The 15,114-nt window shown below is 55.1% G+C and overlaps 1 protein-coding gene across 4 annotated transcripts in view; it reads left to right on the top strand.

Moving 5' to 3' along the window:
* Window positions 1–15,114, top strand: part of SPNS2 (SPNS lysolipid transporter 2, sphingosine-1-phosphate) — a 37,315-nt gene that overhangs the window by 6,107 nt on the left and 16,094 nt on the right. For 2 of the 4 annotated variants that reach the window (XM_061143168.1, XM_061143167.1), the window contains exon 2: window positions 9,082–9,147. In XM_061143168.1, coding sequence (XP_060999151.1) covers window positions 9,082–9,147 — 66 coding nt within the window. Of the gene's footprint in view, window positions 1–4,753; window positions 4,896–9,081; window positions 9,148–15,114 lie in introns of those variants that run through there. The other 2 variants (XM_061143166.1, XM_061143169.1) reach the window with 2 other exon arrangements.

Below are 15,114 nucleotides of genomic sequence, written 5' to 3' on the forward strand. Positions count from 1 at the left end.
GGACCAAGATAGGCCTTTGTGGTCGAGACTGGGGCTTCTCTTGTGGTGGCTGGTGCTGCCCTTTTGTCCTGACCAGGGCTCACAATGAGCTACGAGCCTCGTGTCTCCAGGAAGGAAGTGGGGGCAGTGGTCAATGTGGTCCCTGTCTGCCCCGCCCGCAGACCTGACAATGGGGCTCCCTGGCCCCATGCTGGGCAGAATGGCCGCTGTACATGCAGGAGGGCACTGGGGGGGTTCTCTTCTGCCGGTCTCTTCTGCAGGTGAGTCTCTACTGGAGGTGAAGGGCTGGTCCCAGGTCACACTGCCGGGGGCGGGCGTGAAGCAGGACGCTGGTCCTCTCTGGTCCTGGCCCTCTCTTGGTGGTTGGGGGGTTGGTGGAAGGATCCCTAGGTAAAGATGTGGCTGAGGGCAGAAGCCTTTTTTTCAGAGCGAGAAAGAAGCAAGAATGATGCACTAGCCAGAGTTTGGAGGTTCGGGGTGCGGGCCCTGTCTCCTGCCTTGCCCTCAGTTCTCTGCCTCGCCCTCAGTTCTCTGCCTCCATGGTGACGTTGCTGGGGTCTTCTCCTCTCCCCCACCCCTCTGTCATGGGGTCTTCAGGATCCCCTCCCTGTCCGACATGGTCTTGCCAAATGGGATCTCTGACTGCAAGGGGCACGATTTATGCTTTGTAAACTGTAGAGGGCTGTGCCTGGGGTGGGATGTTCTTACTTAGTCACACACTGTTTGGAGCACCCAGGTGAGAGTGGCTGGTGTGGATTTTGAGAGGGAGCTGGCTGCAGCCTCTTTTCTGGTGTTTTTTGGGGTGAAATGGGGAGCACAGGCCAGATCGGGGAGCTTGGAGGCCAGCTCAGCCTACCTCCCGCCTGGTCTTCTATGGTCTGTTTCCTTCATCTTCTGAATCTCAATTTTCCATTTGAGAAGTGGGAGCAGGAGTCGCCGGTCACCTTAGCCCGCTGGCACAGCATACAGGGAGACCGCTGAGGGTTCGTGGGCTTCAGCCATGCCGTTCCGAGGTCTCTTATCTCTCCCCACCCTCCCTCCCCCCATACCTTCTTGGCCTTATCCTGGGTCTGTGTCCACACAGGCCACACCCTCCATGGGTTACGATAAGGGTGTGACCACCTTGTCCCCGGCCCCTGGTGGTCTTGGGAGTCCTTGAGCCAGAAGAGGGCCAGGGAGGCTGAGATGGGAAAGGAGTGGCCCTGCAAAGCCCCCAAATTGCTAAGGCTGAGTCCGGTTCCAGGAAAGCTGGCCCCAAATGATAGACCAGAACCACAGGCCAGAGGCCCGGCTGCCTGTCTCCGCCCACTCTGGGCAGAGAGGCTTGGTGGGGAGTAGGGGATGGGGTGGGGTGTTGGGGGAGGGCTCTCTGCTCTCCTCAGGCTGGCGGGGTCTGCAGGCAGGGTTCTGGGTAGGGAGGGGGGCTGTGGGTGCTCTTTAAGGGGCCAAGTCTGGAGTCTAGGTCTTCTAGGGAGGGGCTGAGACTGTGGGGCTGGGGCCCCATCCTCATGGTCCCTGCAGAGATGACCACTAGGCTGTCCTGACATTGATGATCCAGATTTGTAGGCAGACGTAGGGGGTAGGAGGGAAGGTGTATATAGAACAAACTCGATTTAAGATTTAGGATGGACACAGCAGGGATGTCTAGGGATTCTGGGTCACTCTCAGATGGGCAACCTGGGCCCCAGAATAGAGGCCAGATGCTCCCAGAGGTCACTCAGCTTGTCCCTGGGGGGTCAGGGGAGGGCCTTGCCCTGTGGACACTCTGGGGCAGGTAGAAGGGAGCGCGCTTGACAGCCCGGGTCCCTGGCTGAGGAGCTGCTTGGTCAGTCCGTCTAGGCTCAGGAAGGAGGGGGTGGGTGCTGGTGGGGCCAGGCTGCGGTTTCTTAGCCTGAGCCATCCAGAGCCAGGTCAGCAGAGCCAGGCCCTCAGGCCCCTATAATTACCGGGGCGGGAGCTACGGCCCAGTATGGTAGCAGGGGTGAGACTTTCAGACTGAGCCAGCTCTGAGGCCTCCAAAGGGGACCAGGGTCCCTCTGAGAGGGACTGGCCAATGGCAAGCAGCACCCACCATCTGCCCCCATTTTGGAGAAAAGAACACTGAGGTGGGGGTTCTCATTCTCCGGAAACTGATCACAGGGCGGGGCTCTTGCCCCATGAGTTAACGATCTATGATCAGGTTTATAAGGTCTATAACATTTATTGACTACCTACTATGTGCCAGGCACCATTCCAAGCATTTTACAGGATTAACCCATTTAAACTTCACAACAACTATATATAGCAGATGTTAAAATGTATTCTTGTTATGGTATATAGATATACATATATAGATATATACATACATATATATATATGAATATTACTCAGCCATAGAAAAGAACAAAACAATACCATTTGCAGCGACATGGATGGGCCTAAAAATTGTTATGCTGAGTGAAGTACATCAGACAGAGAAAGACAACTATCATATGATATCACTTATGTGTGGAATCTAAAAAAAATGGTACAAATGAACTTATTTACAAAACAGAAATAGTTACAGATATAGAAAACAAACTTATGGTTGGTTACGAAGGGAGATTGGGATTGACATGTACACTCTAGTATATATAAAATAGGTAACTAAAAAGAACCTACTGTATGGCACAGAGAAGTCCAGTCAATACTCCATAATGACCTATATGGGAAAATAATCTAAAAATGAGTGGAGATATATGTATATATGTATATACATATATATATATATATAAAACCGATTCACTTTGGTATCACCTAAAACTAACATAATATTGTAAATCAAGTATACTGTAATAAAAATTAATTTTAAAAATTAATCCTTGTTACAGAGGAGGAAACTGGCACAGAGAGGTTAAATAACTTGCCCGAGATCACATAGCAGGGAAGGTGGGGAAGTCAGGATTTGAACCCAGAGCCCATGCTCCTAGGAATTCAGCTATGCTGCCTGCCACTCTGAGAGAGGCAAGGTGGACTGCACTGGATGACGAGGCAGAAGGAGACCTTGGGATCGTGTCCCAACCTTGCATCTGAGGCTGGTCTGAACTGGGGGCTCCCGACGTCAGTGTGGATTTCCTCTTACACCATGGCCTTTTTGAGGACTCAATGATGTCAGCAGGTTGGGTTCCGGACCTGGCTCCTCTGGGGGCGATTGAGGGGCCAGCAGTGATGGGGAGTCACTGTGAATATCTGTGACCAGATGGGCGAGTCAGGCCAGACTTCATCCAGCTCTGGGGGTACCTCAAGGTTACAGCATCTCTTCAACAAGAGCCCCGAAGGAGGGAGCTGGGGGGTGGAAGAACCTTGGTAGACATGAGCTTGGATCTGGGCCCTGGATGAGGTGGAGATTAACAGGTGGAGACGAACAGCCCAGGAAGAGGGCACGGCTGTGTCAAGGCTGTGGAGGCCTGTGGACCGTGATGTGCAAGCCACAGGGGTTCAGACCACCCAGGCCAGTGGTTTCCAGTTACCTGGACAGTGTGTTAATCGATTCCTGGCTCTCGCTTCTAGACAGGGTGATTGTGCAGATCTGGAGCGTGGAGGCCTCAAATGCAGGAAGTCTGGGCTGAATTTGGTTGGTGATGCAAAGCCACTAAGCCCTAGTGGGGCAGCCACGCTCAATGAGCTAATAATTTGGTTCCGCTCTCAGAACAGTGTCTGGCATGTAGTGAGCCCTCAGGACATGTTACCACCCCTATTACTATTGTCATTAGCAGTTGTATTATGAACAAGGGTCCTGGGCCGTGTATTTTGAAGACCTCCTAGGTCTCCAGGAGATAGTGAAGGACAGGGAAGCCTGGTGTGCTGCAGTCCATGGGGTCGCGAGGAGTTGGACATGACTGAGCAACCAAACAACAACAACTGAGATGACTCTGAGCCCTGGCCAGAGCTGACAACCACTGGGCCACAGCCTTAGCTCCTTGAGTCCAGAGACTGTGATCTCTGAAGCCCCAGCCCAAGACTTAATAGGAAGCTGATAAGCGCTTGTGTGATCAGGCTGCCTGAGGGGTGCTGGGTGGATGGGAGGGCTGGAGGCAGGGAGTCCAGGGAGGAGACTGGTTGGAGAAGAAGAGAGAGAATCCTTGGGACCCATTCATGGGAGGTGAGGGGGGTGTCATGGCCGACTCCCAGGTGTCTGGCCTGGGGAGTGGAGCAGGTGGTGGAGTCATGGAATCAGGGTCCAGATGACTGTGATGCTGAGGGATGAGAAAGCCTGTGGGACTGAACCTCCAGGAGGCGGTTGGCTTCAACGGAGGATGGAGATGAGGACATTGAGTTGGGAGGGACGAAAATTCTTTTAAGAACTTTAGCTATGGAAATTCCCTGGCAGTCTAGAGGTTAGGACTTAGCGCTTTCACTGATGTGGCCTGTGTTCAACCCCTGGTTGGGGAACTAAAAAAAAGAAAAAAGAACTTCATCTGTGAAGTGTTAGTCGCTCTGTTGTGTCCAACTTTTTGCGACCCCATGGACTGTAGCCCACCAGACACCTCTGTCCATAGAATTCTGCAGGCAAGAATACTGGAGTGGATAGCCGTTCCTTTCTTCAGGGGGTCTTCCCCACCCAGGGATCGAACCTGGGTCTTCTGCATTGCAGGCAGATAGATTGTTTACCATCTGAGGCACCCTGGGAAGTGGGGAGAGGAAAAGATTGGCTGGTAGAGGGGATGAGGCAGGACTGCTTTTACCACCAGGATCAGCGAGGGGTGAGAGCGTTTGTGGACTCTGTGCAGGAGGCAGGAGCGAGGGAGGTGCTGACAGAAAAAGGCAAGCCAGCGGCTAACCCAGGGCCAGCTCCCCGGGAGGCAGGAGGTGCAGTTGGCCTTTGACAAGAGGCGAGCCCCTCGGAGGCTTGAGAGGGCTGTAATTAGGGTCAATGGGTAAGAAAATTCAGGTGCTCCTGATTTTCCAGAATGTTTTTTCTTGGCTCAGGGACGAGGACCCTGTGGACAGAGGACGATCATGGCTGTGGATTTGGGGTGACTGCCTGGAGAAGCCCGGATTGGGAGCTGTGGCCATGGGTGGGGGCAGCTGCGTGTGGGGTGGAAGCCCCACCTTGCTCACCCTGGGCTGGTGGAATGGGCTGGGTCTGAGCTGTAGGAGGCTGCTCCTGGGCGTGAGGCCCGTCCTGTGACCCACTAAACCTCAGCCTCCAGGAAAGAGGCTAAAAATAAGGCTGTGGTGAAGAAGAGAGGGGGGTTGTGTGGGTCCAAGCCAGCCTGGAGACCAGAGGAAAATCTGAGACGACCGTCCGGGCTGCTGTGACACACGCTTCCTGTGCCAGCGGCCAGTGGGATCTCACCCGCCTGTGGCAGTGGCCCTTTGCAGGCCTGGAAGAGGGAAAACAACCCAGAAAGACTTGGGCAGGGCCTGACCTAGAGTCTTAAAGCCCACCCAAGGCCCTGTTCCCTGGCAGGGTTTCTCTGACTTTCTGCCTGGAAGTCAGGCCTTGGACCCAAGACTAGATTGCAGGGGGCTGCTGGGACAGGGGCATTCAAAGCTTCCTGTGCCTTGGGGTCTAGACTGCTCAGGAATTCCCGGGGGCCCTGGGTGCCCATCTGGATGTGGTGACATATTCCTCCCCCTTAGTGAAGCACTCTGTGCCGTGGAGGAAGTCAAGGAAGTCTTCCTGGAAGTGGAGGCAAAAATGCTGGACCTTAAAGTCATGGGTCGGGGGGTGCATCCAGTCAGATGGCTGGGATGTGCCTTGGGGAGGAAGCAAGAGTGTTTTGTTTCTTAAAATAATGTTATTTATTTAGGGCTGTGCTAGGTCTTTATTGTTGCGTGAGGGCTTTCTCTAGTTGCCATGAGTGGGGCCTGCTCTCTAGTTGTAGGGCACCGACTTCTCATCGCAGTGGCTTCTCTTGCTGCAGAGAATGGGCTCTCAGGTACAAGGACTTCAGTACTTGTGGCATATGGGCTCAATAGATGTGGTGCACAGGCTTAGTTGCCCTGAGGCATGTGGACTTTTCCCAGACCAGGGATTGAACCCATGTCCCCTGCCTTGGCAGGCAGACTCCTAACCACTGGACCAGCAGGGAAGTCCAGGAGTGTTTAGATTTGCTATGGACACATGCCACCTTCATTGTGACCAGTTTGATATGGCCTCCCTCCCAGAAAGTGGGCCTGGGGTTACTGCAGAACCACATCCTCCTCTGGGCTGTGGGTGGGGACCCAGTACAGGATCCTGAGGGAGTGGTACCCTCCTACCATCTCTTTTTAAAAAATTTTTTAATTGGAAGAAAATTGCTTTTCACTGTTGTGTTGGTTTCTGCTGTACGTCAGTCATATATATCCCCTTCCTCTTCTCCTACTGTCTCTTGACTCTACCCATCCTTCTGTTTGCCCAGTGCCTAAATTGTGACAGTCTCTGTCCTGGGTTCTAGAGATGACTTGCTACAGTCCCAGCTCTCAAGGGGCTCATGGTCCAGTTTTGGGGGGGTGGGGTAGCTCGAGGAGGCAGGCACCTGTCCATCTGTCTGAGCTTCCCCCTCACAAACAGTCCCTGGGGGTTGGCTGTGTGCCTGGCCCTGGGCTGGGGAGGGGGGGGGGGTGGGCAAAAGCGAACCATGCAGAAGCTATGGGACAAAAGAATGAGCTTGGGTTTTTGGTAATAGACCTGGTTTCAGATCTTGCCCCTGACATCTTGTGTGCTGTCTGACAAGCTATGTAATTTCCTGGAGCCTCAGTTTCCTCATATGTAAAATGGGGATGATAACCCTAGATCAGCATGGGTAGGAGGGCTAGAAATACCCCTTATAGAGTCGTACACAGTACCTGGAACTCAGCAGGAACCAGCAACTAGCGGCTTTTTGCTCCTGGCCACAGGGGGTCCAAGGAGCTCATATCCTTGTCCCCGTGTCTTCTCTGTAGAACAAATTGATCCTAGTGTGACAAGCGCTAAAACAAGGATGGACGGGGGAGAGTGGGGGCAACGAGCCCCTCTTGTGGGAGGGGGAGAAATCAAGGAAGACTTCCCAGAAGAGGAGGCATCTGAACTAGTTTTGAAGGAATGGCAAGAAGTAATTCAGTCAACAAAATTGCACCAGGGTAAGAAGAGGCAGCAGGTATAGTTAAAGGGGCCATAGGTAAATTGGGGTGGCTAGAGCATGGAGGTAGGGGTTGATGCCCTGAGAAGTGAGGCTGGAGGGTGATGTTGGCAGGGCTGAAGCTATAGCCCCATGGCCTGATGAAGCCAGGGGAGGCACCAGTGATGGCGATTATGTGAGAGAGGGCTGTGATCAGATAAAAAAGCTACAGGCCCTGGCTCAGGACTGGGAATGGGCTGTGAGGTGGGAGGTGAGTGTGGGTGGCACCCCAAAGTCAGCCACGCCACCCAGAGCCCCTGATGGAACTTGAGGGCTCTGAGTCCGAGTTGGGGGCACCTCGGAGGTCCCACCTGATGGCTGTGCCACCCACAGACCCAGGATTGGCCCCTGGTTTCCGCCTTCGAGGTAAAGTCGCAGCCCGCCCCGGTTATTAAGTCGTTAGCTGGGTCTCACGCAGCCTCTTCATTATAGGTAATTATGGTGAATCCACTCTGGGTATTAACAGGGAGGAGACCAGCTGCTCTTGACTGTCAGGCTGCTAGGACAGGAAATCCCTGGGCATCCCAGCCCTGGGTCTCAGGTTGGGGGACAGTGGCGATCTTCTGCAGTGCCGGTCATCGGACAGGACCTTTGTACTGTGTTTGGCGATTCCACTTTCAACCACTTCCCTGTGACTTTGAACTTGTGGCTTAATCTTCTGTGCCTCTGTTTCCTTATCTATCCGGTAGGATGATAGCACCAGCCACCCAGGGTTGTGTGAGAGCTAAACTGATAAAGCACTTAATGTTCAGTGATATGAAACACTGGAGAAGGAAATGGAAACCCACTCCAGTATTCTTGCCTGGAGAATCCCACGGACAGAGGAGCCTGTAGGTGGGCTACAGTCTATGGGGTCGCAAAGTGTCGGACACAACTGAGAGACTAAACAACAGCAAAACAACAATATGAACCACCATCATTTTAGATGCTGGCATCAGCATCATCGTGTTGAATTGTTCTGGGAGTTTCCGGAAGGCCGGGTCTGGTCCCTTCCTCTGTCCCCTGCGTGGGGAGCTCCAGAGAGAGGCCCTGTCTCCTTTCTCCCCTCTTTCTTCTCAGTGCAGGCGTGCAGCGGTCAGGCGGGCTCTGGCCTGTGGTCTGGCCTCCTGTTGTCCTGAGATAAGCTGAGGCAGAGGCCCTGGAGCCTGTGGGGGCAGAGGGTTGTGCTTACCCGGGAGCCCTGGTGGAGGGCTATGTGAGGTCAGAGGGGGCCAGGATGATGCTGGCCTCCATACATCCAAGGCCCTGTCTATCCACAGCTGCCGATCGTTTCTAATTGTCCTAGTTACCACCCCTGTTGATGCTCCCTAATGGGAGTGCAGAGGTGGCTGGAAGTTGGGAGAAGGGCAGACGTGGCCTCAAGGACTCCCATTCTCCCCAAGGAAGCAGGCCTGGAGCCCTACCTGCTTCCCTCTGCATCTTGGCTCCTCATTGGAAAATTGGGGGTCCTGTTATACTCCTGAGGACAGCTGGGGGGACATGTTTGTGCACATGTACAGGTGAGCAGGTATAAGCATTGCCTGCGTGCCCTCACCATCCTCTCCTTGGCCAGAGGGATTTCCCTGCAGCTTTCAGAGGCTGCCCATCCACTCTCCCCTGAGGGCAGGGTCCACCTCTGGGGTTCCAGAACCTAGTCTGGGGCTGGGCTGCAGGTGGGCAAGAGACCCAGGCTGGCAGTAGGAGGCTTGGCTGCCCTAGGTGGGCTGAGTGATCATGGAGGAGCCTCGCTTCTCTGCTGCTTGGACCCCACACTGGCTGAGTGTGGGGTTAAACACCGCAGGATGGATGCTTGGTCTCCATGGTCCCTGGTGGCCTGGCTAAACTGGGCAGGGTGGAGTTTTCTATATGGGGCCAGGCTGGGCCCTGAGGGGTGGAAAGAGGGCTGGGCGGAAGCTGAGGGTCACCTGGGTGGGGGAGAGGGATGTGGGTGCCCAGGGGTCAGACGTCTCCAATAATCACCTCTGTCTTCTCTTTCCAGGCGTTCTTCTGGATATTCAGCAACACTTTGGGGTCAAGGACCGCGGCGCCGGCTTGCTGCAGTCAGGTGAGGCCCATCTCTCATCCTGGTCCCCCCACCCGGATTTCTACCCAGTGGGGATTTCCTGCCCATCTCTTCCGTGGCCCTGACTTGCTGAAAAGAACGTGAGCTTCGTGCCCAACATCCCACCTTGTCACTCACATAAGGCACCAGTTCTCCCAGTCTCTGCTTCTATTCTTGTAAAACAAATAGCACCTGCCCTCGGGGCTGTGGGTAATACACAAGAACACAGGCACCTGGGAATCACCTCTCAGATGCCAAAGCAGGAAATTCTAGCTGGTCAGCCTCAGAGCCGTTCTCAGACCCAGGGCAGGAACCTGAGAAACCTGGGTCCCAGACTAGACCTGGGTCTGAAGTTCTTGGCCCCTCTCCCCTGGGATCCTGGCCTCGGGACTGATGGGGAGGCAGGACCCAAGCCCCCTGGGCCAGGACAGCCCGGCAGGTGATTATGCAGTTATTCCAGCCTCTCTGCCCCTCCCTCCAGGGTCCATGTCAACCTTGTGCCTGCCCAGCCTGCTAAGCGGCCCCGTTGGACCTGAGCTCCTCGCCCTCCCACGGGCTGTGGCCCTGCTGGCTGTGCCTTCAGCAGGACCCCCAGGCTGGGGCAGACTCGGAGCAGTGTTACATCCTAGGGCTGGTCCTGACCTGGCCCTGGCCTTGCTGTGTGGCCGGTTCCCTTGGCCCTGGTTTCCTCTGGCTGTGAGGCCCAGTTAGATGTGGGGGAGAAGGTCTGTGGTCTGCATTCCAGTCTGGGAACCCCGTCCCCTCCCGGGCTCTCCAGGGAGGCAAGGGCGGAGCGAGCTGGCTCTGTCCAGGAACCTGCCTGACCTGTCTAGGTGGCATTCCAGCATGGCCGGTGCCAGGCCTCCTTGAGCCACAGCCACTCAACCAGGCTCCGTTTCTCACTTCCCAGGTGGGATCTTCTGGGCTTAGAGAGAAGGCAGATGAATAGCTCCAGGGTTCAGCCCTAATAGGTGAGAATGGATGGAGCTGGGACTGGAGCAAGGCTGTGGGGCCCAGCTTCTCCTAAGGGTGTCCAGGTAACCACCCCCCGCGGCAGACATCACCTCCCAAGCCCCTCTGTGGGCTCCTTGCCCCCTCCCTGCCCTTGCTTGGCCTCCTTTGGCTGGGTCAGAGCAAGTCATCCAGCCCTGGGGCCTGGGACAGGTTCCTCCAGCCTCCTGGGCTCCGGGCAATGCACTGACCAGTGCTTACAGCCTGGGAGACAGGGGAGACCGAGATCAAGCCCAGTGGAAGTGTGGGAGGGAGCAGGCTGCCAAGCTGGTGAGGGAAGGGCAGGAGGGAGCCTTGTCACCCATCCTCCTCCTTCCATAACCCCTGAGTCACTGGGGACCCAGCCCAAGCTCATCCCCTTCCAGGTTGCTGACTGATCTTCCCCTCTTCCCGTCTCCTCCTTTCAGCCCCCACTGATGGAGGTCAGGGCCAGTGCATCCACGCAGGGACAGGGTGGGAGGGCTGCAAGGGTCAGGGCTCTGCCATGGTTATATCCTGGGCCGTGCCTTTCATGGGTAAGAAGTCATGGCAGCCCCTACTTATCCCTGGCCACCTGGTTGGAGGTGGAAAGACCATCCACAGCATCATCTTCTTTGGTTTGTCCTCCTCCAAGCTCCCTTTGGTCGGCTTCACTTTCAGGATGGAAGCATAGAGGTCAAGAGAGGGAAAGCAACTTGCTTAAGGTCTCGTGGTGAGAGAGTAGAAGGCCTGTCATTGGGACTTCTGTGTATGGGGTCCTCTTGGCTTGGGAGGGGACACAGACACTCACTGGATTGGTGAGGCTTGTCCCAGGCATCTGAGTGTCTGGCATTTCAACATTCTTGGGGTGAGTGCCTCTGGGCCATGGTGAGCATTTCGAGCACTCTCCAAGACCCTCTAGTCTTTGCCCTGTGGTCCTCATCCTACCACCCACCCTGGGCACCAGCTGGGAGGGCTCCCCAGAGTGTCCTTGCCCTTCTGGCCAACTGAGTCAAGAAGCCAGGTGGGCTGGACCAGGACGTGACTCAGTGGGCTACCAGGCAAGTCATCTAATTGGCCTGGGCCCCAGGCACCTGTCTCTTCTCCAAGCACTGATAAGGTCGGAGCCAGGTGGAGGGCGCCAGCCAGGTGTTGGTGCTTGCCCAGATCAAAGGGCCAGGGTTGAGGGCTGGGTTGCCTGCTTATTTGTGGGCACCAGGGGCTGCTGGGCCAGGAGACAGGGTTGTGGGGCAGGGGCAGAGAGTTCGGCCTGGGCCTGCCCGTGCTGTTTCCCCTGGGGACCAGAGCATGAAGGCTGGTTTGGGAAGAGCCTACTTTTGGCAGCCCCCTCGCATATTGCTGCCAGCTCTGAGCCAGCCCCTCGGCTGCAGCAGCCATAGCTCAGCCTCTGGGAAAGCCCACGGCAGAAGTGCAGCTCTTGGGTCTTGCTGTCTTGGAAAGTCAAGAGTCCCCATAGCCTACACCTAAAGGGGCAGCTGTTGCCAAACCTACTGCTCAGCAGACCCTGAGCTAGGCTCTGCCTCGGACTCAGTCCTTGCATGCAGGAAGATTCCTTGTATTGATGGGAGCAGAAGACATATTTAGTTCCCACCCAGCGGAGACTGTGGGAGCCTGGGGTGGTGGTGGTTGTAGCAGAGAGCGTGGACCTAGCTGTGTCTGGTGGCAGGTCAAGACTTCCCTGAGGCGGGGACATTTGAGTGGGGCTTTGAAGGATGAATTAGAGTTTGCTCAGGGGAAAGCAGGACTTCCCAGCTGGTGCAGTGGTAAAGAATCTGCCTGCCAATGCAGGAGACATAGGAGACTTGGGTTCGACCCCTGGGTCAGGAAGATCCCCTGGAGGAGGGATGGCAACCCACTCCAGTATTCTTGCCTGGAGAATTCCATGGGCAGAGGAGCCTGGTGGGTTATAGTCCATGGGGTCTTTAAAGAATAGGACGTGACTGAGCGCACACACACACACACTCACAGGGGCGAGGACTTCAGTTAGCTTGTTGATTTGTCAGAGTTTCCCCCTTCCCAGCTGGATAAAATATGTCAAGAAAACATATTTAGATGACAGCTGAGTTTGAAAGCTAAAGTTAGCAGGGACATTTCCAGGTGATAGCAACAAAGAGTTGAACTCAAAAACAGGAGTGGGAGCTGGTCCTAAAGCCAGGAGGGGGCCAGCATATGTCTTAGAAGCTTGTTACAGTATTTTTAATGTATACATTATTATCACAAAGACTTTCAAATATACACAAAACATAGAATAATGCAACAGGTTTCCATAGAGCTATCACCCAGATTCATCAAAGTATGACTAGTCTGGCCCAGTTTCCAGACTTGGGGGGATGCTTTACTTTGAAGATTGTGCAGAGCAGATTTGGGTCCCCGTGTTTTTAGTTGATCACCAATAAATGGGTGATTCAGTTTCTGCCCAGGGCAAGCTCCCTGATTATAAGCTATATACCCAGGCCGGTGGACAGTTTTTCCATCCGTGAAAAGACATCGCTTCCTTGGTCCAACATTTTAGCAGGGAGCTGAGTCTAGCTCATGCTTTGTACAGGCCTGGGAATCCCACCCCCTTCCACAGACAGGCGTCTGTTTTCAGGAATTCCAGTGGAAACAAATTCCAAACTGTTCCTTAGGGAAGCTGTCATGACCCAGGACCTGCACAGAACACAGGTGACAATTCCCACTGAAGAAAAACCCAAATTCAAAATGAACAGAGCATACAGGGAAACCCACATTTGTGGGAGAGAGTCCAGCAGCTCCGAAAATGGGGAAACCCACTCCTAAAGAATTAGAGAGAACAGACTCATTTGAAAGGACTTTACATTAGGTATGTTTAACAGTCAAAGCTCTAAAGGAAGAGTAGACTTTATAGGACTGGAATAGCACATTAAAAAAAAACAAACATGTAAGGAGATGTTTAAAAGCCCTAAATTTGAAATTCTGGGGTGAAAAATATTAGTATTAAAATATAATTAGATGAGTTAACAAGTAGACTAGACCCAGTTGAAGAGAAAATAAGTGAATGAGAAGCTGGATCTAAGGACACTGGCATAAATGCAGCTCAGGGGAGCGGGCCGTGAGAGTGAGGGCTGTGGTGTTGCTGGCTCCGGTGTGAGTTTTGTCATGGGGAGAGGCTGGGGACAGCAGGCGGGGTCTGATGGGAAGGAGCATCTGGGTTTTATCTGGAGGCAGCAGGGAACCAGAGAAGATAGCAGAGCAGGGCTGGTCCCTGGAAGGTGTGTGCATCAGGAGGATCACTCTGGGGCTGAGTGTGGGAGCGGACGGTGGGGGAAGCTGCGAGGCAACTCAGGGCTGGGGTTTGTGGCATCAGGAGGAAGGGCTAGGATTCGGGGGCGGGGGCGCGGGGACAGAGGAAGGGCCAGCTCAGACTGAAACCAGACGGCGCCTTTGCTTTGGGACTGAGTCTCCCTCCCCACTTTGCTCCCTCCCCACTTCGGCCAACCTGGCAACATCCTCCAGCTTTGGCAAAGACTCAGGTTCTGCAGGCAAAGTTGGGCAGCCCCCGTGGCTGTCCCCTCCACGGCCCTCCTCTCTGAAGGGATGCTGGAGAACCTCTCTTCCCGAGGCCTCAGTGGCCAGCCTAGGGTCTATATCCTGAGCAGAGTCTGAAAGAGGTGTAGTTCCCCTTCTTCCTGCCCAGCTCTTGAGTGTGGTGGGTGTCCAGGCACTGATCGGGGATGGGGGCTGATCTGGGTCCTCCTGGTCATCTTAGCCGGCCTGGGCCTCCACCCTCCATATCCCATGGGCAGGCATAGCCAGAGCCCCACCGCCCCACGCCTGCCCGAGCTCCCTGCCTGCCCACAGGATGTGGAGGATGGCGAGTCTCCTTCCAATAATAAGTTGGTCAGACCCGGATTTTGTAAAAATAACCCTGGTCCAGCCTGGGCTGAGGTGGGGCTGGACACGTGCTCCAAGGCCACGGTGTGGGAGCCCAGGGCTCCCCCAGTGCAGACCTCACCCACTTCTGCTCCAGGGCTACCTTCTCAGCAGCCCCAGGGGGTGGGGTGCGGGGGCTCGTGGTGGAGGGGTTCCTGGGGCTGCCTGCCAGGGCTCAGAGCTCTCAGCGGGGGTTGCTCTGAGCTGTGGGTGCTGGCCTCCTCAGCAGGCCCACGGGGAGAAGGCTTTCAGCCAGCACTGTGAGAGGCAGAGGGCGCCTTAGGGACGCTCTCAAGCCCTGATGACTTCCTGTTGGCCCTGCGAGGGGGAGGTGGGACTTCCTGGTGGTCCAGTGGTTAAAACTCTGTGCTTCCACTGCAGAGGATGCAGGTTCTGTCCCCAGGGACCTAGATCCCACAAGCACACGTGCGTGCATGCTCAGTTGTGTCCAACTCTTTGTGACCCCGTGGACTGTAGCCCGCCAGGCTTGTCTGTCCATGGGATTCTCCAGCCATGAATACTGGAGTGGGTTGCCCTTTCCTCCTCCAGGGCATCTTCCCAATCCAGGGGTCAAACCTGTGTCTCCTACATTGGCAGGTGGATTCTTTACCACTGTGCTATTTGGGAAGCAGGTTCTGGGAGGCAAAAAAATTAAAGAAAAAGTGAGAAGGGGGCATCGCCCATGTTGCTGAGGAAGCAGCGAGGCTCAGACCCAGCTTCTTCGGGTGAGCCAGGGGCTCCGGCTCCTCCCACACCGCCGTCCCTGCCCCCTGCCCTGGCTCCCTGCCATTGTCCCATTGTCCGGGACCTGTGGGCTCAGCACATGTGAGCTGACGGAGGGCTTCCCCACACCCTGACCACAGGATGTCCTCGTGCTGGGAAAGCCATCCCTGCCGAGACCAGGGGTGGGGCAGCCACTCTGCCCAGAAAGCTCTCCTCGAATAAACAAAGACTATGGGATTGGCGGTGGTGGGCCCAGGAAGCTTCTAGCCTGGGCTGGTCTTTATTTTCATCAGAGCTTCCTGCTGGCCAGAGAAGGCTCTGGCCCTTTTCTGGGACATGGGTCACCTGTCCACGCCTTTGCCTGTG

This window comes from Dama dama, chromosome 5, assembly GCF_033118175.1.
Source record: "Dama dama isolate Ldn47 chromosome 5, ASM3311817v1, whole genome shotgun sequence".
Classification (NCBI taxonomy): domain Eukaryota; kingdom Metazoa; phylum Chordata; class Mammalia; order Artiodactyla; family Cervidae; genus Dama; species Dama dama.